Here is a 20123-nt window from a genome sequence, read left to right as displayed (position 1 = left end):
GCCAACAGCATTAGTTGAACTTACTTGAAGCTCTTATTAACAAGGTTCTGAATTGGCTAAAAATGCATACCAAATAGAAAATGTTGATCCATTATGGGGGAAAAAATTTAAAAGCTCTCGACACTTTTTTTAAAATCTGTGCTGTTGTGGTGATCCAAGATCACTCCTGCAAGGAAATCATTTTATTTCTTCGATAGGCAAAATATGTGAATAAATCTTGTTTGAATATTTATCAGCTTTATTTAAAGGTCTTCATGAAAAAAGCTGCCCAGAAACCCATAAAACATCTTTTGCCAAAATGTTGATGAATTCTGTCATATGTTTATTTATTGTAAATTGTCGACTCAAATCAAAAGCAATAAAGTTTTGAAAAAAGCAATTAAAAAAATAATGATCACGTCATCAAATAAACAAACATTTAAGAGGTTGCAATTATGGAGGAATGGAAATTCCTTTTCATTCTAACATTAGTGTTACAAGATGCTATCAAAGAAAGTTGTTTGTATGATGTGTTGGATTTTATCACTGGATCAAGCCCTTATAGTGGGAAGCGTAACTGAATGAATTTATCACAACAAAGACCAGCAAGGTGAGCTCATGTGCAGGAGAGAGGCAAAACAGAACAGCCGAGTGTTTGTTAAACATGAGTCTGCAGGGCATGCATGCTGGACTTCATAGATCAACAAATGCAGACTTAAACAACAGAGTTAAAAGTTTGTGGTCTCATGATGAGTATGAGGAAACACCTTCGGTGAGATTTTGATCTGTCTTTAATTAGAGATGGAAAAGGCACATTAACTGATGGGTAAGAATCGCCAAAACATCCAGTGTTTTCATTGTTTGGAAAAACTGGAGAACAATCTGCTAAATGTGTTGCTGCAGCAACTGTTCATTATGATCACAAAGGTTTTATGGGTTGAATGTAATTTAACTTTAAAGTAGATACAAGATAACCCTAATATCTGCTTGTCTGGGCATCTTTCACTTTTCAACCCCAGGTTGGAAAACTTAACATAATGGCAATATGTGGCAATCATGTAATTTAACATGCATGTCAAAGCCAGATCAAATACATTAAAAACAATTCACAAGTTAAAATATTTTTAATACGCTTTATGGAAAAACCTCTCAAAAGAAATATTAGCTCATTGTTGCTGACTTATGTATTTTCTATATTTCTTTACATATGAAAAAAAGATAAATGACTGCATCCATTAACGTTCTCAAACTGCTGCTTGAACGAAATTATGCATTTCTAACTTGAGCCACACGAGGGCACAATACTGCCATATCTATCTATCTATCTATCTACTTTTTTCTTACTTGATTACTTTAATAAGTAATCTGCACTTGGAGTGATAAATTGTAAAAACTACTTAGACTTTAAGTAACACACAATAGGGATTGTTTATAAATGTGCTTCTTTCCACCCCCCTTTTACAGCAATTTGTAAGTAGTTAGGGAGGACGACCAAAATAGAGGCACGCAGGGGACATTTTGGGTCCTAAACCACCAGTTCTTGATACAAACAAACAATTTGTGGCAAATATTATATTTAGTGCATTTAATGTGTTATGTATAAATAAATACATGTCCATTTATGTTTAACATCAGTTTTTATTGCTAACATTCATGTAAGTGTTCATATTAAGCCACTGTCAAGGATGAAACATCCAAGATGCATAAGTACATCAAGCTCAAGGCCCCAACTGACAGTGTGCTCAGTGAATGTCTCAGGCAATGGGGAGCAGAGGATACAGTGCTGGAGGACAGATCCTCATGGGAGGACAAAGCCCTGCATGGGATGTACCACCGGACCATAACTGAAGTGGCTGATATCAAGAAGTCCTACCAATGGCTAAAAAGGGATGGCCTACAGGTCAGCACTGAAGCACTCATCCTGGAAGCTCAGGAACAAGCCCTGAGCACCAGAGCGGTAGAGGCTCGGATCTACCACACCAGACAAGACCCAATGTGTAGGCTGTGCAAAGAGGCGCCTGAAACAATCCAGCACATAACTGCAGGGTGTAAGATGCTGGCAGGGAAAGCATACATGGAGCGCCACAATCAAGTGGCTGAAATAATATACAGCAACATGTGTGCAGAATATGGACTGGAAACCCCAAGGTCAAAATGGGAAACACCTCCAAAGGTGGTTTAGAATGAGAGGGCAAAGATCCTGTGGGACTTCCAGATCCAGACTGACAGGATGGTTATAGCTAACCAACCAGACATTGTAGTGGTGGATAAAAAACAGAGGAAAGCCATTGTGGTGGATGTGGCAGTGCCAAGCGATGGAAACATCCGGAAGAAGGAACATGAGAAACTGGAGAAATACCAGGGACTCAGAGAAGAACTGGAGAAAGCCTGGAAAGTGAAGGTGACAGTGGTGCAGTAACCCCCAAGCTGGAGGAGTGGCTTCAACAGATACCTGGAAAGACGTCAGACCTCTCAGTCCAGAAAAGCGCAGTGCTAGGAACAGCTAAGATACTGCGCAGGACCCTCAAGCTCCCAGACCTCTGGTTGAGGACTCGAGCTTGGGTGAGAAACCACCTGCGGAAGGGTAAGAGGGGCGTCGCAGGACCCTCAAGCTCCCAGGCCTCTGGTTGATCGAGGACTCGAGCTTGTGTGAGAAAGGGTGAGAGGGGCGTTTATACACCTGTGCAATAATCATGCTGTCTGATCAGCATCTTGACACGACAATGAGGTGAGATGGATTATGGATGATCTCAGCAAAAGAAAAGTGCTCAATGTCACATATTTAAATAGATAAGACCATTATTTGACAAAAATTGTTATTTTGTGATTGTAAAAAATGTTTTGGATCATTGAGCTCATCTCATGACATATGGGAGCAAAAACATAAAGGTGTTGCATTTATAATTTTGTTTATGTTCAAATCAATGTATGTCTTTAAGCCTAAATTAGGTTTGATCCATGTAAATATTTTTGTCTGCTTTTTGTTTAATTCATATTTTTTATCTTATTTTTGCTTGGAAAAAAGCAGTTTAGGTTGTTCAGCAGAACTGCGAAGGTTTAAGATATGTGCTCCTGGCTGCAGTTCAAAGTGTCGCCAGCAGTTGCTGTGTTTGGCGCTGTCCACAGCTCGTGGTGCTGAAATTCAAACGGACTGTTCTTCACGCTTCCAAGCAGCAGTCACTATGCCAGATTGTAATTTTGCGGTTGTGGGAGCATCTCGTGCACATGACCCACGCTTGTGACAGAGACAGAGAGCGAATAGCGAAATCAATTGCGGAATCCATCCACCACTTCTCCTTTAACGGTTAGTTCTGCTTGGAAGGTCGTGAGGGAGTCTCTGGGGGCTGGTCTTGTTCCTGGTTTCGCTCCGGGCGAAATGTGAACAGCAAAATCCCCGACTGCTGAATATGTGACTAAATGTCTCAACTCACAGATTATACTCTTTAAAGACAGCGCATACAGTCTGTGTTGGCTGAATATCGGGGGGTTTTGAGCATCGGGGCCATGTTATATAAATAAATAAAACGGCTTTAGCGCAGCGTCATAAGCGCTGACATGGCGCAGACGGTCGGTGCACGGAGCGGCTCTGACTCTGCTCCTCCGCCCGCGCCTGACTCCTCTGTCCCTGAAGACTTCGAGTGCAAAGTGTGCTTCAACTACTTCGACCTGGACCGCCACATTCCCAAACTCCTGAGCTGCTCCCACACCTTCTGCCGGGAGTGTCTCGAGAAGCTGCATTCCCTGGAGGGTCGAGGCTGGAGAATCGGTTGTCCTGTCTGTCGCCACAGAACTCCGGTTCGGGAGTATCAGATTCAGAACCTTCCCGACAACGTTTTGTTGACTGACTTGCTTCCAATTACAAAGCACGAAAATGCGTCAGACAGAGAGGAGCAGACATCTCCGTCTGGCTCCTCCTTGACGTCCCAGGACTCCGACAGCAGCTGTGAAACTTGCAAACACGTTGCGTTTACCGCCGGATGCGTGTGCGCCAATTTCTCCTTTTTGGGTACTGTGGTACTCTTATTTCTGGGTCTCATTTCTCTGCACAACTTTGATAGCCTAACGCTACCTCTTGGCTCATTCTGTTTGCTGGTCGCAGGCATCCTGGCTCTGCTGTCCCTTATCCTAATGTGGTTGTTGTGCGTGCTGAAGGACAGAGCAGACACGCAGAGCGCAGGTTCTTTCACAACTGCTTTATTGTGATCCATCATGCCTGAAAGTGGCCTACTGAGACCTGAGCAATCTATAAAAAGAAAAAAAAGAAAAATAATGTACTGCTTCTTAAAACAAAATGTTATGGACATAAAACATCGAAAGGATATCTCCTAGTGGCACGTTTCTGTGGTCCTAAATAGACAAAATAGCTAAATTGATTAATCAAAACTGATTTAGATTTAGTTTTGTTGCCATTCCTGTGTGAAACTGAATTGTAATAAAAAAGCTCTTGTAAAAACATTCTAAAAATTAATCTGGGAAAACAGAAAATATATACAAAACTATGACATTGGAAGCAAAATAATACTGAGCAACTTTGATAATTCAGACAAAGTTGCTGCAGCCACAAGGACAAAGATGAACTCCAAACCTGACATTACAGGTGCGGAGTGTAAAATCGTATTTTTGGTGTTTTAAACTGTTTGTGGTAGCATTTTTCGGATGATAGATGACATATGTGAAGAAAGTTACCGGAAAGCTCAAAATTGTATTTCTGGGTATTTTTATTTTCAAATACAGTTGTGAATCAGGAATAGACTGAAAAAATCCTGCAAAATTAACAAAAAGTGTTGTAAAGTGATGACTCAAGGTGAATTTCTAATGAAAAACTGTAACTCTGCAGGAACTATGTCCTACAAAACAACACAAGGTTTTTCAATATGGCTAAAAATGCCATGAACATAATTAAAAGACCAGGAACGCTTTGAAAATAGCTTAAAAGATTATCGGAGTGGGTCTCTGAAGGCAATTATTAAGTTGGAATCCTGTTACTTTGAAAAAGGGCATAAAAATGTTAATTTTGTTGATAACCAGTGGGGGGAAAAGCAACTTTAAGTTCTATTCTATCTATAATATTGAAAAGCACTGAAGAGGAACTATATTTACCGAATGAAAAAGTAATGGTTGATCATGTTTGTAAAGAACTGAGATCTGCAAAAACAACAGAAACAGATTTGTGTTCCTAAAGTTTTCCAACAATAAATATTTGATTCACTTTTAAAACAGACCTAAACGTATTTTCAATGGTAGAATCATTCGTGATGATATGACCTGCTGTGCCCAAGACTAAACATGCCCCTTCCATGACCGCCTCCTTGATTACAAAGACTCCCCATGGTGATCCAGATCAGCAGGAGATCCCATCATTGACCCAGAGGGGACATGAGTCCTCACAAGATGAGTAACAACTTCAGGTAGGGGGCAAAAATTAACAAAAAGTGTTGTAAAGTGATGACACAATTGAAGTGCAGATTACTCTCTTATGGAGTTCTAAATAATCTAATGACTTACAGTTTGTTTAAGATCCCCAAGAAGGTGGTGGGAGCAAAGTGTGGAGTATGCAAATGTTTTTTAAGCTTGTTAATGTATATAGACAATGACTTATTATTTATCTTTTAACTGTCGTTTTACTCGATTTAAGTGAGGATGTCTCCATTTGGCTTGAATTTGTTGAATCCTAGTTACGCAGCGGGTATTTATTTCCACTTAGTTGTTTTAAGAGGCGACAGTGGTCTCAGGACTTTAAGTCCATCCCTTTGAGGTCCATCAAAAGGAACTCTGCATTTGTTCATTGACTAATACCACTTAAATGCTGCCATGACAAAAGCCTGAAGAGGAAAAAAAGGAAGAAAGAGATTCCACTGGGAGCAATACAGCCAGCGCTGTGTCTGTGGCAGAGGGGCTCATTTCATGGGGACTGTGGGGCTTAAAGTTAAATATTGCTTTGAAATATGCATCCCCTACCATCAAACTCCTGGTTATCTCCCACCCTCCGTCCTCCCTCTAGCCATCTCTCCTAAAAAATAAAAAAAAAGCTGCCTCCACAGAAAAGAGGATGAGTTGGGAACAGATCCTCTTTGATTACAAAGAATGATCCTTTTGTTCCCTAATCCCCACACAAGCTCCATCACCTCCACCCCCAGCTCCTTTTTTTTCTTCTAAAAGTCCAATTAGATGTCAAGAGACTTTAAAGTCAGCTTTCAAGTTCTAAAGTTTTATCTGCCTACCTTTGGATGGATATTGTTGAACCAACACATATTTTGATACTTTTTTTGTGAAAAGTTTATTAGCTGCGATAGCTTGAGCGCATAAAACAGGTGTAGTCCTCAGTGTGATCCCAGGAGGGCAGCGTTAAGCACAGTCAAAATCCAAAAGGAGACAGTTGCAGCACACATTTCCTCTTTTTCTGAATTTTGCCTTAAGTGATAACAAAAAGTGTTGTTGTGTCATTATCAGATTGGACACACATATTTTACAGAGGGGATTAAAGTCTTCCTTTTGCCCTCTGATGGTTTTTGTCCCATCATGACCTCAAAGACATGGCCTGAGGAGACCGATTATCGGCCCTCTGAATGATTATCAACCAATCCTGTGACCACATGTTGTATAAATGCAAATATGTACGCAAGTTAGAAAAACGTATGTCATGCTGTCTCTGTTTATGTGGAGACTTTTGCTCTAAAAGGGGTGGAAAAAAACTCTAAAGGATGGTGATGAAATTCATTTATGAATTGCAACATTAAAGATGACAATACTCATAATATTGCTTCAAATGCAAATGGAGCTAAATCCTCTTTTTGACAAATTAATTTGACTGAGCCTTTATGAACAAGCTACAGTTTAAAAATAATACATGTTTCTCATTTTCTTCATCCACATTTTCTTTTTACTCCCATAAGAGGGAAAATACAGAACTCCATGGTCAGATTTGTTTTTCTTTTTTACAAAAAAAACAATTTGTCCTTTCTGCAAGAACAATTCTTCATTTATTAACAGACTAATTATATTTTTTTTATTTCTTGCATAAAGAATTGCAAAGAATTACCATTATAATGTATTTTAAAGTCTTGTTGAATTTTCGCTTGTGAAAAGGTAAAAAAAAAACTAAAGATAGACTCCCTCTGGCGTCTACAAATGGGACTGCAGGCACACAACATATTTTGGTAACTACCCAGAAACAGAGCCTTGCCAACAGAGGGGCAGGAATTTTCTAAAAAATATATCTTGCCCATCCTCTAACCTTCCTCCTTTGCCAAAAACTTCCTCCAATGTTTCAATTTTTCATCTCTGTGGTTCAAGAATCCATGTCAACCATCCTGGTGCCAAATGTTTAGTATCCAATCATATTGTTTTAATTTAACATTGAAATAAAGTTTTAAAAAAACGTGTAGTCTTTAAATTGACATGCTAATGCTAATGACTTTAGACTTGTTTGATGCCTATTTGCTTTTGGAAATATCCGAGCTTACTGTAGTTGCTCATTTGTTCTTCAATAGTTCCCTAACCCAGAACAGAATTCTGCTTTGTCATTGTCTTTTGCAATAATTAATGTTGACTTTACCTATCATACCCAGCAATACAATCTCGCTGCACACTTGACTCATCAAAATAACCAAAAGTAGAAAATGCACTGAAAGTTAAAACACCAGTGGCCCTTTAAAAATACAACTGAGCTCTTTTAAGGATACAAAATAGATTTAAAAAACTGGATTTTTATCCTTTTTTTTCATTAAATATCTATGTAAAAAAATGTGTTTGTCTTTTTTTGTTTACCGAATCCCTCACAAAGTTTATTCAATTCAAATTCAAAAATATTTTATCAATTCTCAACATCCACAGGTCATAGTAATGGGTCCGAAGTATATTCATATAGGAGAAGCCTCTTACTTGTCACTTCTGTTAAACTGTGACATGAAAGGGAAATTCCAATTATTATTTAATCTTTTGTAGCATTGTTTTTTTAATTTATTTATTCATTTAAAATCTGTTCCAGAGACCCCATAGCAGAAACTAGCATATCAATCCTACTGAAATTGTTACATGCAGCTGTAGCACAACAACCATGATGACCTCCCTATTATTTCCACATTTCAAATACTCTGCACTAGAGCACCTTCCTTTCTCAAAAGTGTTTTCAAATTCACCAACTGCTTCCCCATTTATAATACTAAAAAAACACGACAGGCCTACATCAAACCAAAAACATAGAACAATGCAAGATCATTTATTAAAGTCATTATTTGAACATTTTAGTTGAAGAATTACATAAATTGAACAAGCTGCTTATTTAAGGTGTACACCAAACCCAAACAAGGCTTTTTTTTTTAGTTTGTAAAGTCAGGGAAGACCTACTCTAATGAAAGTTGAGTTTTTAACATATTCTTGAAGCATTTTTCTCATAATGGAGAAAAGAAAGTGAAGTTTAAATGAGCATTTCTGAGTATTTCTTTCAAATTCTTGTTACTCAGGAACAGACAAAAAATGCCATTGGAAAAAGCTGTGTGACATTGATGTTACAATTGTTGGGCCACAAGCTCCATTTCCCGCTCCGTTCTGATGCATCCACTTACAGACAGATAGATCCATGCATGTCTTTGTTTTCCTCATCTGAGCTGGCATCTGGGTCAAAACTGTACAGCTGCATGGCTCCAATATTGCTTGCCATTTTTTTGTTGCACGTGTAATCTTTGGCTGGGGATGTGAAGGGCTGTAAGCTAGAGGGGGAGAGCACGTTAACAGATGGATGATGGGATGCCTGAGGTCCCACCCACAACTCAGAGGCGAATTTCCAATGAATTCTTGCCGCTCTGCAGAAACTATGCCCTAGAAAACAGCACCTTTTTTTGATTGTTTTTTACACAAAAAAGGCATAATCACAATTAAAAGACCACTGGGAACGATTTGGAAAATAGGCAGCCCCGTGACCCGGAAAGGGACAAAATGGAAGAAGATGAATCGATCAATCAATCAATCAATCAATGGAGCGGGACTTTAGGCCAATTAACTAAAAGTTAAATTAAGAGAGATGTCATTATTTTTGTTGTTTGGGGCTTACATGCTTTTGGATTAGTGCAATAATCTAAACAATGAATAATATAATTTACTAAAGATTGCTAATATGAAAATGGTGTCGATATATGAAGTATATGCTGTTAAATTATAAAGATAAAAGCAGTCCTAAAAAATATAGGTGACTGCTTATTCAAAACCATCACCGAATGACCCAAACCAGATAACTTTGACCGACAGTAACCCTGCTGACGTCTTCGTTGCCCCAAACACGCGCCACCCTTAGAGCTCCAATCAGTGACCGAAAACCCTCTTACGTCAAATAATGACTTCCGGGCTGGCAGCAGTGGCCCGGTAATTCTCAGATTTACGATTTGACATAGGATTGTTTAGATTTGTAGCATTTAGTTTGTTCTGAATTATAAACGTATACTCAATCCCGACATATTTTTAAAAGGTGTGTTTATCAGGGATATTATTGTTATCCTGGAGTCCATGCTACAGCGACGCAGGCATAGCGCTTTTTGAAGAGGTGAGGATGTGTGTGCGCTCTGCAGATGTTAGCGAAAGGTGATGAAAATGAGCTCCCGGTCTGCACAACGGAGACGAAATACGCATTTAACGTTGGCTATGGTGCATTTGCGCGTTTGTGTTTGAGTTATCTAGAAATAATGAATGAGTGAAGCGGTTCCGCGGGCCCCTACTACGCAGCAGACACGACAGCCGCTGCATTAGCTAGCTTAATGCTGACTGTTAGCTGCTAGAATTTGAACAAACCGCTAACTGCTTATGTTTTTGCGGAGTCACCACTACCATACCTAATATATCAACTCAATTTGATCTGAATATCTCGTGAAAACAGTTCTCCGTTTAGTACTGCTCTGTTTTTATGTAATAGTACTGTTTTGTGTTTAAGAAAAAGCAAGGTTGATACTGTTATAAAAAAAGAAAATATAAATGCATAAATAAAAAATAATCACATTGGTATAAGAATTTATTTGGATTTAATTTTTGCTAAAATATTGTTTGTAATGAATTGTAATGACCTTGTTATAGTTGCCAGTAAAAGGTAAACAAAGATTATTTACTTAATTGATTACTGACATGTATTTAAAGCAACTTTAGATTTTTCTGCCTTTGTGAATTGAAAAAAGCAATACCTATTATTATTATTATTACTATTATTATTATTTCTTTTGAAGCATTTCTTTGTTTTATTTTGTGTGGTTGAAAGGTCGAGTAAAAAGTTTCTTGTTGTGGTGAAACCCTGCCCTTGTTTTGTGTGACATTAAGTACTACATTTTCATTGGACCTTTAAATGTCCTTTAGAAAGTCTTTTGGCTGACATATTGATTGTATTTATAAACTATATATCTTAATTAGGCCTTCACGATTAATCGCAAATTTATCGTTATCGCGATTTCAAGCTGTGCAATATCCATATCGCAAAAGTCAGCAAAAATCACGATAAATGGTAAACCTTAAATGTGCTAAAATAATCTGATGGCAACTTGAACTTTTTAATGAATATAATAAATCCCTGTATGCATTTAACCATTTAGATGGAGCCCTTCACGTTGTTGACCAATCGGATGGAGCTTTTATGTTAGATTTTGCCCCACTAATTAGACGAGGGTCATTTGGAGAATAATTTAAGGTATTTTGACTCTTTTTTTTAAATTAAACTTTTGCAGTGAAGTGGAAATCTTTTTGTTGTTATTGCTATTTGTTAATTTATCGCAAGTTATATTGACATTGCAGCATTGATCACTAATATCGCATATCGCGAATTTTTCTCATACCGTGCAGCCCTAATCTTAATTCAACCATCTTTATTTTCCAGTTATTAAGGTGTGAAGGTTTTTTATTAGAAAAGTAAAGCAATTAAAGATAGTTGTCTTAATAAAATAAGAAATAACTCGAATATTATTTATTGGATTATGCAGTTGCATAGCTAAACTACTGCAATATTGTGGAGTTTTCTAGCAGTTTGTCTTTCCAATTCTTTAACCAGATCATGGTGAATAATAAATGTTAGTTGTTGTATTCACAGCGAGCACATGAACCCCCCTCGTCTGCTATAGCAAACTAGCATACTTGTAGAGCTGGCATTTCGATAGAAGTGTTGTCTCTACGGTGAAAGTTCTGGTTGGTCTCAGTAACTGTGCAGCTGTTTTTATCCTCTTTTATGACGTTGTTTAAACGATAAATAAAGGAGGATGTCTCTTCTTTGTTTAAAATGACAAGCACACAATGACTAGACCTTTACCGCTACAGTTTAACTCCCTCTGAGTCATATTTCGACCTTTTATCCGTGCTCTCTGTTTATTCAGCGTTAATATTTTGGCTAACCTCTGCAAATACAACTGTTTTGTGTCTTTGACCTGTCGTAACGATGTTTCTGAGAAGCTTGTTCATCCTGTCTGGTATTGAGATAAGTAGCCTGACAATTTCTTTTTATAATTAGAATGAGAGAAATCTGTTGCTTTTACGAGGACTTTATTTCACTGCAGATAACGGCCAGGAGTCTCCTCCATCTCCTCAGTCTGTTAAATTCTTTCCAGCAGTGTCAGTTTAGAAAGCCAAAGAATTCTAACCCCAAACGTAACTTTTCGGGCCGCTCCTTGTCGGCTCCAGAATGAGCTGCTGCAGCGTGTTCTGACATGGTCTTCCTAACTGGTAGTAGAATCGCACTGCAAATTCCAGACTGTCCTTTGGCAAACACTGCCAAAAGCTTAGCTCTAAGGAAGAAGCTCAGAGCTGATCCCATGGTCTTTGTTATCTTGGATAGCTTGTTAGAGTAATGACAAGGGTTTTACAACCATCTGTATAAAATAATGAATAATTCCAGAACATTTGGTGTGAAGGTCAAATCTTACTTTTCTTGGGTCAAAGAGACAGAATCTGGATTATTTTGAGTAATATTATTTTATAATTAGTTCAGTACAGTGTTTACATGATATCAATAAAGCGGGAGTCTTTCAAACGCCTTCAAATATTTACTGACTGAAAACAAATGTAATTAGAAATTAGTTATACTTCAAACGGAGTTTTTTTTTTAACAAGCTATAAACTTCTGGTAAATTTTGATCTTCATTTTTGGCAAAGAAAGTCATTGAAATGTTGTTTATCACAGTACAGGCTGTGAACAGTCACTGCTGTCTAGCATTACTATTTACGACTGCTTCATTTTTCAAAATGCACAGAGGTCGCGTTACTTTTTACACTATTGCTATAAGTGCATCTATTTCTCTTGATTGCAGGTCCTTTTTTGATGCATATTAGAACACCGACTACCACCACCTTTACTGTTGAAACAGCAAAATCTAAAAGACTTTAGAGCTCGAGTCCAGAATCTACGTCAAAGATGAAGATGAAGGAGGACATCAACCCAGTGCTGCTACAAGTCTTCCGCTCTGTAGTGTGGGTCTACTCGGTCATCACCTTCCTACCCTGGTACTTCTTTTCCGGGACCGGCAGTAATTTGGAGCGAGCCCGGCGGATCAAGGCATATTCAGTGAGTGGACACCCAGCTGGACCTTACAGAGCCATCAACAGCCAAGAGAAGTTGGTAGCGCTGATGGAACCGGGGGTGAACACCCTGGACAAGATGTTTGAATATGCAGCGAGGAGATTTCCAATGAGGGACTGTCTGGGCACCAGGGAGGTGCTTAGTGAGGAAGATGAGCTCCAACCTAATGGCAAGGTGTTCAAAAAGGTGAGAGCATTTAATCTGTTGTGTTTTGTTGATATCTTAAACACTGCTTTCTTTTGAAGCGAGTTTTGTAAAGGAGTGGTCCCCGACCCGTGGGACAGTTGGTACCAGGGCACAGAGGGAAAAAAAGACACGACCTACATAATTTCCGTTTTATTTATAGTCTGATTCTGATGGAAGCTTTTTTTTAGAAAACTTTCTGGATCCTCCACCACATCCGATTCATTCTTGACTCATGTCAAGTCGCTCAGTCGACTGCTAAGACTGCTGAATTGAAACCCCCAAGCTGACAAAGGTAGCAAAAGATAAACGTATTTGGAAAGTTTCTTTTGGCAGAAAAGATCCAGTGAGGAAACGGAAGAAGAGCCTTTGACTTTATAGATAAAAGAAAAACAGACAAAAAACAGAAGACTTGACTCAAAAATGGATTTGTTTGTTCCTACACATCATAATAATAATGCATAATATTAGGAATCTGGCTGTGTAAAGTTATGAGGATGCTGCTAATAAAGTTGCTAAAACAGGGGATTCATATTTATCATCATACTTAAAAAGTACCAGTTTTAGTTGCTGTTTTTTTTTTGTTGCTTTTTCATCCATTTATGTTTCTCACCTTAAAAATAAGACAAGGCGTCTGATTTTTGTTGCTTCCCGTGTGACAGTTATGGGTTAAGAGAAAAAATATGTGACATTTTAGTGGTTTATATACGAATACTAGTGTACGAGAATGAAGATAAAAACATAGTTCAGCCGTGTACAGGCCGATCCGTGGCCGGAAAAAGGTTGGGGGCCGCTGCTGTAAGGGAAAACAGACATCGGTCAGAGTCGGTTTGCCTCATCCGTCCTGTAGATGGCAGTAATGAGCTGCGTAAGAATAAAGATAATGGAAGCAATTCAGTATTTTTTATTTTCATGACAAGTTCTTCTAAAAGTCCTTTTATATTAATATCATAATTACACTCCCATTTCTTGTATTGCTATATTTCTTCTTGTACTCTGAATAAGTTAACTTGTGTTTCTTTTTGTCTGTCAGTGTTGGAATTAGTCTCCTCAATGCTAATGATGCATTTCAAAACTGTTCAGAAGTTTCAGTAGGCAAATCTCCCCCTATCAGTTGTCATGTTTAGCTTCCAGCGTTCTTTGTCTCCTGCAGGTGATTTTAGGGAACTATAACTGGCTTTCATATGAAGAAGCTTACCTGGCAGCAAAGTGCTTTGGCAGTGGTCTGGCAGCTCTGAATCAGCGGCCTCACTGCAACATCGCCATCTTCTGTGAGACTAGAGCAGAGTGGCTCGTTGCAGCACAGGCCTGTTTCATGTACAATTTTCCACGTGAGTGTTTGAAGGACAAACTTGAAAATGCATTGAAGTGCTCTCCGTCATGCTGTCTAATTTTGAACGAACTTCACAGTCGTGACGCTCTACGCAACCTTGGGACTCAAGGCCATTGCTCACGGCCTCAATGAGACAGAAGTGACCCACATCATCACAAGTAAAGACCTACTCCAGAGCCGTCTCAAGGTACCAGTTTAACAGCATTGTCTGTCTATATTATATTAGTGCCGCTAAATTAGCCAGAGTGCTGTTCTACTTAAGTATTTTAATTCATTTCTTCTCGTTAGTTTTATTTTTACCTGTTTGCATCCAACTTCCCTTTCCAGGCCATTCTGTGTGATGTGCCGCGGCTACAGTACATCATTGTAGTGGACCAGAAACCCACAAGCTGGCCAGACATCCCCAAGAGCATCAAGGTCTACAACATGGATGCTGTGAAGGAGATGGGATCCAAGCCAGAAAATAGTGAGCCTTTGATTCTCTTCTATTTGATTGAAATGGTTTCTACTTCTGTCAGGGACGTGGAGGAACACTCATGGAGGTTTAAAACACCCGGATGTTTAATTAGAGCGATGCACTGCGGCTCACATGGGATCGTCACCTGTCAATCATCCTCTGCCCTAAAGATCAAATTTAGGGTAAAAAAAAACATAGAATAATAAACAACTTTAAATGTATGAAATAAGTTTCAGTATTTTGAGATAACGATGAGAAGATTGAATCCTGAATGAGATTTCAAATGAATAAACGGCATGAAGAAAAAATGTTGGGAGAAGTCTGTCTGTCTGTCTGTCAGGCTGTTTACAGGATGAAGATGTTTGCAGAAGAAAGTTAGTTCAGCTTTGACAAATAATGATCCTGCTGAGGTTTCACTCTGAATCCATTTAAAGAACAATCTGTCAGTGGAGTGTCTGCTTTCCTTTACTATCTAAGATCTCAAATTGGAAACATCTGTGAACACAATGAGTTTCCATATTAGTTTGTTTACACTAACAAACAGCATATTTTTACACTCAGTGAGTCAGACATAGCTGGGATTTTCTGTTGCAGTCTAAGCAGACTTTTACATGAAAATGATGCAGTTAGAGGATGTCTGGTCTGAAAGTAAGATTGGAATTAAGCAAAGTTCTGTCACTGCTTGGGAATTTTTAGTCGTTCTTTTATATATAAGCCATTCTTTTTATGTGAAATTTCAAAGTTTTGTAATCTAAAAACTTAAAACTTGTGGAAAAGTTTACTTTTAGTAGGAAATATAGACACTACTGTAATTAGTGTCTCTGACACTCAGTTTGACCATTTCTGATTGAGTGTCAGAGAGATGGTCAAAGTCCCACTTTGACTTGGTTTCCCATTGGTCTTTTTTTTATGACTATGCCTTTTTTAGCCATATTTTAAAAAATCTGTGTAGTTTTCCAGGACATAGTTTCTGCATTAGATCATTAGAAATTAGCCTCTAAATTGTGGGCTGGATTGTTGGTGGGAAATAAGCCCGACCCCACTCCCCGTCATCCATCTGCTTACATGCAGCTTATGGAGATCATCATTTACATTTTTCAAACAGCATTTTATCATCTGCTCCTGATTCACAAGGATTTGAATAAAGAAATACTCAAATGTGCAATTTGAAGTGGAATTTTTTTCTTAATATATGTTCTCAATCTTGAGAAAAATGCCACAAGAACATATTAAAAATGCCAAAAACACAATTTTTTAAAGTGAGGGATTTGTTTTTTGTATTTATGTTTTTTTTGTATTGAAACTTATGGCGACATTAAAATATAATATCGGAGTGTTGTATTTGTATTTAACCGTCTCCTAAACAATCTGCAGTTTCAGCGGACCGCAGACACCCTCAGCCGTCGGACATCGCTGTCATCATGTACACCAGCGGCTCCACGGGCATCCCCAAGGGTGTCATGATCTCCCATAGCAACCTGATTGCTGGCATCACAGGCATGGCAGAGCGGATCCCTAATCTCAAGTATGAGGATTTCCGTTTGTGCTGACTCCTCAGCCTCTCCTCTTAGGTTTTTAAATCTGAAGTGTGTTCTTTCCACTTTGTTTTAATTTCTCAATCATCTCTTACCACTGTGTTTATTCCAAATATTCATGCTAATAATGAATCTCTAAACTGATGTGCTGCCAGTGAGACAGACACCTACATTGGCTATCTACCATTGGCACATGTTTTGGAGCTCAGTGCAGAGCTGGTTTCCATTTCTCACGGCTGTCGTATCGGTTATTCGTCCCCTCACACTCTGGCCGATCAGGTAAGGGCCGAGTCAAATTCATTTTTGGGGGTTTTTCTTGGCTTCTTTCCAAATTGTGTGATCAGAGATCTTCCGAACTGCTTCTGGAATAATACATTTTGTTCATTTCACTGCAGTCCACCAAGATTAAGAAAGGCAGCAAAGGGGATGCTAGTGTCCTGAAACCCACTCTCATGGCTTCTGTACCTGTAAGTGTTTTTATGCTAAGGTCATTGAAGATACCTTTTGTCTCTTTTCACTCCTGCCTGCAGTTTAATTTGTCCAATGTTCTCATTGTCTGTGTGTAGGAGATCATGGATCGAATCTACAAAAATGTAATGACCAAAGTGGAGGAGATGAGTAGATTCCAAAAGACACTCTTTGCGTTGGCTTATAACTACAAGATGGAGCAGATATCCAAAGGTTACAGTACGCCTCTGTGTGACAGGTGATACTACCCCTCCTGTTTTACACATTTCAACATTAGCTTTTGTCAATAAAAAGTGTACCTAATCACAAATTGTTCATGGTTTTGGTTTTGAAATGTTTGCCGTGGAGGCCATGTTGGGTGTGCTAACAGCGCCCCTAATCCTGACCGTGTTCCTCGTCCGTCTTTCAGTTTGGTTTTCAAACGAGTGCGCTCTCTGTTGGGAGGAAACACGCGGGTGCTGCTTTCCGGCGGAGCCCCGCTGTCAGCCGCCACGCAGCGCTTCATGAACGTCTGCATGTGCTGCCCTGTGGGGCAGGGCTACGGCCTGACGGAGACCTGTGGAGCTGGCACCATCAGCGAGGGTAAGCTATACCAAAAGGTAAAATTATGCTCTTCAGAAAAAACTGATTTTCTGACATTTATTCCTTTAAAGTTTGGGACTACAACACTGGACGAGTTGGCGCTCCACTGGTTTGCTCAGAGATCACACTGAAGGACTGGGAAGAGGGTCAGTAGAATACTTATGAGTAAAGGACCCGTCAATACGTTAGAGGAGTTAATAATTGATGGATTTGCTCCTGTAGGGGGTTACTACAGCACAGACAAACCCAACCCAAGAGGAGAGATTTTGATTGGCGGGCCTAATGTTGCAATGGGTTACTACAAATATGAGGGCAAGAACCAAGGAGACTTCTTTGTGGATGCCAACGGGCAGAGGTGGTTCTGCACTGGAGACATTGGAGAATTCCATCCGGATGGATGCCTCAAAATCATCGGTAGGAAATTCTCCAAGAGGAGCGTGAAACATTTACAAGTCTTCTAAACTGTGAGGGTTATAGTTTTCATTTCGTCTTTGCAGATCGTAAGAAAGACCTCGTAAAACTGCAGGCGGGTGAATACGTTTCCCTCGGAAAGGTGGAGGCTGTTCTGAAGAACTGTCCACTGATTGACAATATCTGTGCCTACGCCAACAGGTATTATCACGTTCACACTCCCTATAGATGAGTTGGTATTTGGGTATAAAGGTTAAAGATTAAAAAACTAAATCTTCCTGTTTTGCAGTGACCAATCATATGTGATTAGCTTTGTGGTGCCTAACCATAAGCAGCTGATGGCGGTGGCGGAACAAATGGGAATCAAAGGAACATGGGAGGAAATCTGCAACAACCCACAGATGGAGAAGGAGGTTCTCTGCATCATTACTGAGGCAGCCATCTCAGGTAGAGAGACGATATTAACAGTAAAACAAAACAAAAATTCCCCTTTTTCCTCCAACATTCCTGCCTCTGTCGGGCTGACATTCTGCTGTCCTCCAACCAGGCAAACTGGAGCGATTTGAGATTCCCAAGAAGATCCGTCTGAGTGCCGAACCCTGGACACCAGAGACCGGTTTGGTCACTGACGCTTTCAAACTGAAGCGAAAGGAGCTGAAAACACATTATCAGGAAGACATAGAGAGAATGTACGGGGGGAAATAAGAAGGATCCACTACAAGAAGCACACTCAACCTGAGCATGTAAACAAAAAGCTCAATCCAAACTGAACTTCTCTCAGAGGACTTGTATTCTAGTTACAGGTAAAACAAAGTCATTATTATTAGAAACTAAGAGACTCCTGTTCCTCATCTCCTCTGTAACCAGCGACCATCAAAGCAGGAGCAAGAATCTGGAAGGCAGCTTCATGCTTTTATCAAGACCAGGAGGCACAAATAACTGAGCCAGTCATTCCGCTGTGATAGACCTTCTGAGTCGCCGTGACGACCAAAGCGACTCATGACATTGGACCTGTGTGACGCAAAGAAATGAGAATCCCAGGATAGGCATTGCATCTGTTCTTCCCCCCTTTCGTTGGAAGATTTCTCCCTGTAAAGCTCGGCTGTGGAGGTGAGGCGCAGAAGCGCGGCGGGGAGGTTGGTAGCGTGAGCCTGATGGGAAGAGCCCTCTTGGGCCCAGACGTGACTTTCAGGTTGGATCTGCAGGGATCTTAATTGTGTTTTTCCTTTTATTTTATTTTTTGTTTTATATATCTGCGTTGTAATGTTTCCTTCGTGTTGGGTTTGTCAGCTTTGGAACCCATTTTTGAACATTTCTCTGTGATGTGTGGCGAAGCCGTGAGAGATTGAACTGCTGTTATGAAACAGTAGTTTGTTTTTCTTCTTTTGTATGCTTTTGTATTTCTTTCTGGTCATGCTAATTGTGCTTTGTTTACAAGTTGTTTTTTATTAATGCTGTTTTTTCTTCTCTTATTTTATTTTCTTCTTGCGTCCAAAAATTTGCTCATTTGACTTCATGTTTACTGACTTGATTCTCTTAATTCCACATCCTGCAGCGGGAACATCGATGGCAAAAGCTATTTATTGACTGAACATTGTTCCATCAGTGACTTGTAAAAGGCCTGCCAGACCAAGTATGTATTTCTCCATTTATGACCAATGAACTAGGTAAATATCTTCAAGGAAACTTGGTTTACTGTAGTGAAATAGTTTCAATAGTCTGTATTTCTTTAACTGCATTTTCAGGAACTTTAGGGGCAGTTACATATGTTATTCTATTTACCATAGATCTAGTTACTGTTGCTTTTGATCTTGTCTTTTTTTTTTTTTTTTTGCAGATACGAAATAAAAAATGAATGTGCAATATTTATACTCAAATTAAAGTGTGTATGTAGGAAACCACAGCCGACAGCTCCGCTGTGGCGTGTTCATGTTTATGCCTCTTGCTTGTATGAAGTAGCGGCTTTGTAGAAAAGTGAGATCGCAGAAGCAAAAAGGTAATTAGACACTGATGAGAACATTTTAGATGTTTGCAAAAATGTGAGGTAAGAAGCTTTTTTTTGGGGGGGGGGGGGGGTTGTAAAGCTTGCATGATGAAAAGCGTGCGACTGTACCAAAGCATCTGTACTGAAGAGAAAACTGCACTTGAGCAAGTGAAGAAATTGTTGTGGATACACTCCAGGTCTAAATGATAGGAAGAAAAAAAAATCCCCTCACTGATTGCAACTAACATGTCTGTATATTTCAACAGATTTGTGTATATAACACTGTATGTGCAATGTATATAAACAACTCTACAGTGCTACATGAATCTTTCACCTGCTAGTTGTTTGAATCTCTGTAAACAATGCGTCGATGGAAGAAGGTTGTGGTATTTATTGAATTGACCTGACTGGCAGCACTAGGAGCGACTCTGTTACTTCTATTTATTTCTTCATCGAAATAAATGCTCGTTTGGTTTGTTGTGAGGCGGACGTCTTCTTTCCGTCACCATTTCTAAATCCAAGCCAAGAAAGGTACTTTTGTTTAATTTTTTTTTTTTTAAGAGTTTCTGCTAACTCACCTTTGACCATATTATAGGGGAAGCCGTTTCCTCCTTTCCTGTTCTGAATCAAAAATCCGATCCCTTGACATTTCAGTG

At 39.3% G+C, this 20123-nt stretch overlaps 2 protein-coding genes across 3 annotated transcripts; both read left to right on the top strand.

Annotated features, from left to right (window-relative positions):
* Nucleotides 1-3000: 3000 nt before the first annotated feature.
* LOC105356237 (RING finger protein 186-like) lies at nucleotides 3001-5997 on the top strand. The gene has a single exon (XM_020711065.2). It carries the CDS (start codon nucleotides 3535-3537, stop codon nucleotides 4180-4182), a length of 648 nt encoding a protein of 215 aa, XP_020566724.1. The 5' UTR covers nucleotides 3001-3534; the 3' UTR covers nucleotides 4183-5997.
* A 3302-nt stretch (nucleotides 5998-9299) lies between these two features.
* LOC101172360 (long-chain-fatty-acid--CoA ligase 3) lies at nucleotides 9300-19950 on the top strand. 2 transcript variants are annotated; one of them, XM_023965021.1, is made up of 16 exons: nucleotides 9300-9514; nucleotides 12246-12700; nucleotides 13851-14028; nucleotides 14108-14217; nucleotides 14358-14496; nucleotides 15862-16012; nucleotides 16178-16301; nucleotides 16418-16489; nucleotides 16589-16728; nucleotides 16900-17072; nucleotides 17144-17218; nucleotides 17295-17486; nucleotides 17570-17684; nucleotides 17773-17930; nucleotides 18031-18226; nucleotides 18351-19950. In XM_023965021.1, exons 2-15 carry the CDS (start codon nucleotides 12350-12352, stop codon nucleotides 18186-18188), a joined length of 2136 nt encoding a protein of 711 aa, XP_023820789.1. In that variant the 5' UTR covers nucleotides 9300-9514; nucleotides 12246-12349; the 3' UTR covers nucleotides 18189-18226; nucleotides 18351-19950. The 2 variants fall into 2 exon arrangements, with proteins under 2 accessions (XP_023820789.1, XP_023820788.1); XM_023965020.1 differs by having other exon boundaries at nucleotides 18031-19950.
* Nucleotides 19951-20123: the final 173 nt, after the last annotated feature.

The sequence above is a fragment of the Oryzias latipes genome, chromosome 17 (genome assembly GCF_002234675.1).
Source record: "Oryzias latipes chromosome 17, ASM223467v1".
Lineage (NCBI taxonomy): Eukaryota > Metazoa > Chordata > Actinopteri > Beloniformes > Adrianichthyidae > Oryzias > Oryzias latipes.
The sequence above is the reverse complement of the archived record's forward strand: the minus strand, read 5'-3'. Positions and strand labels throughout refer to the sequence as shown.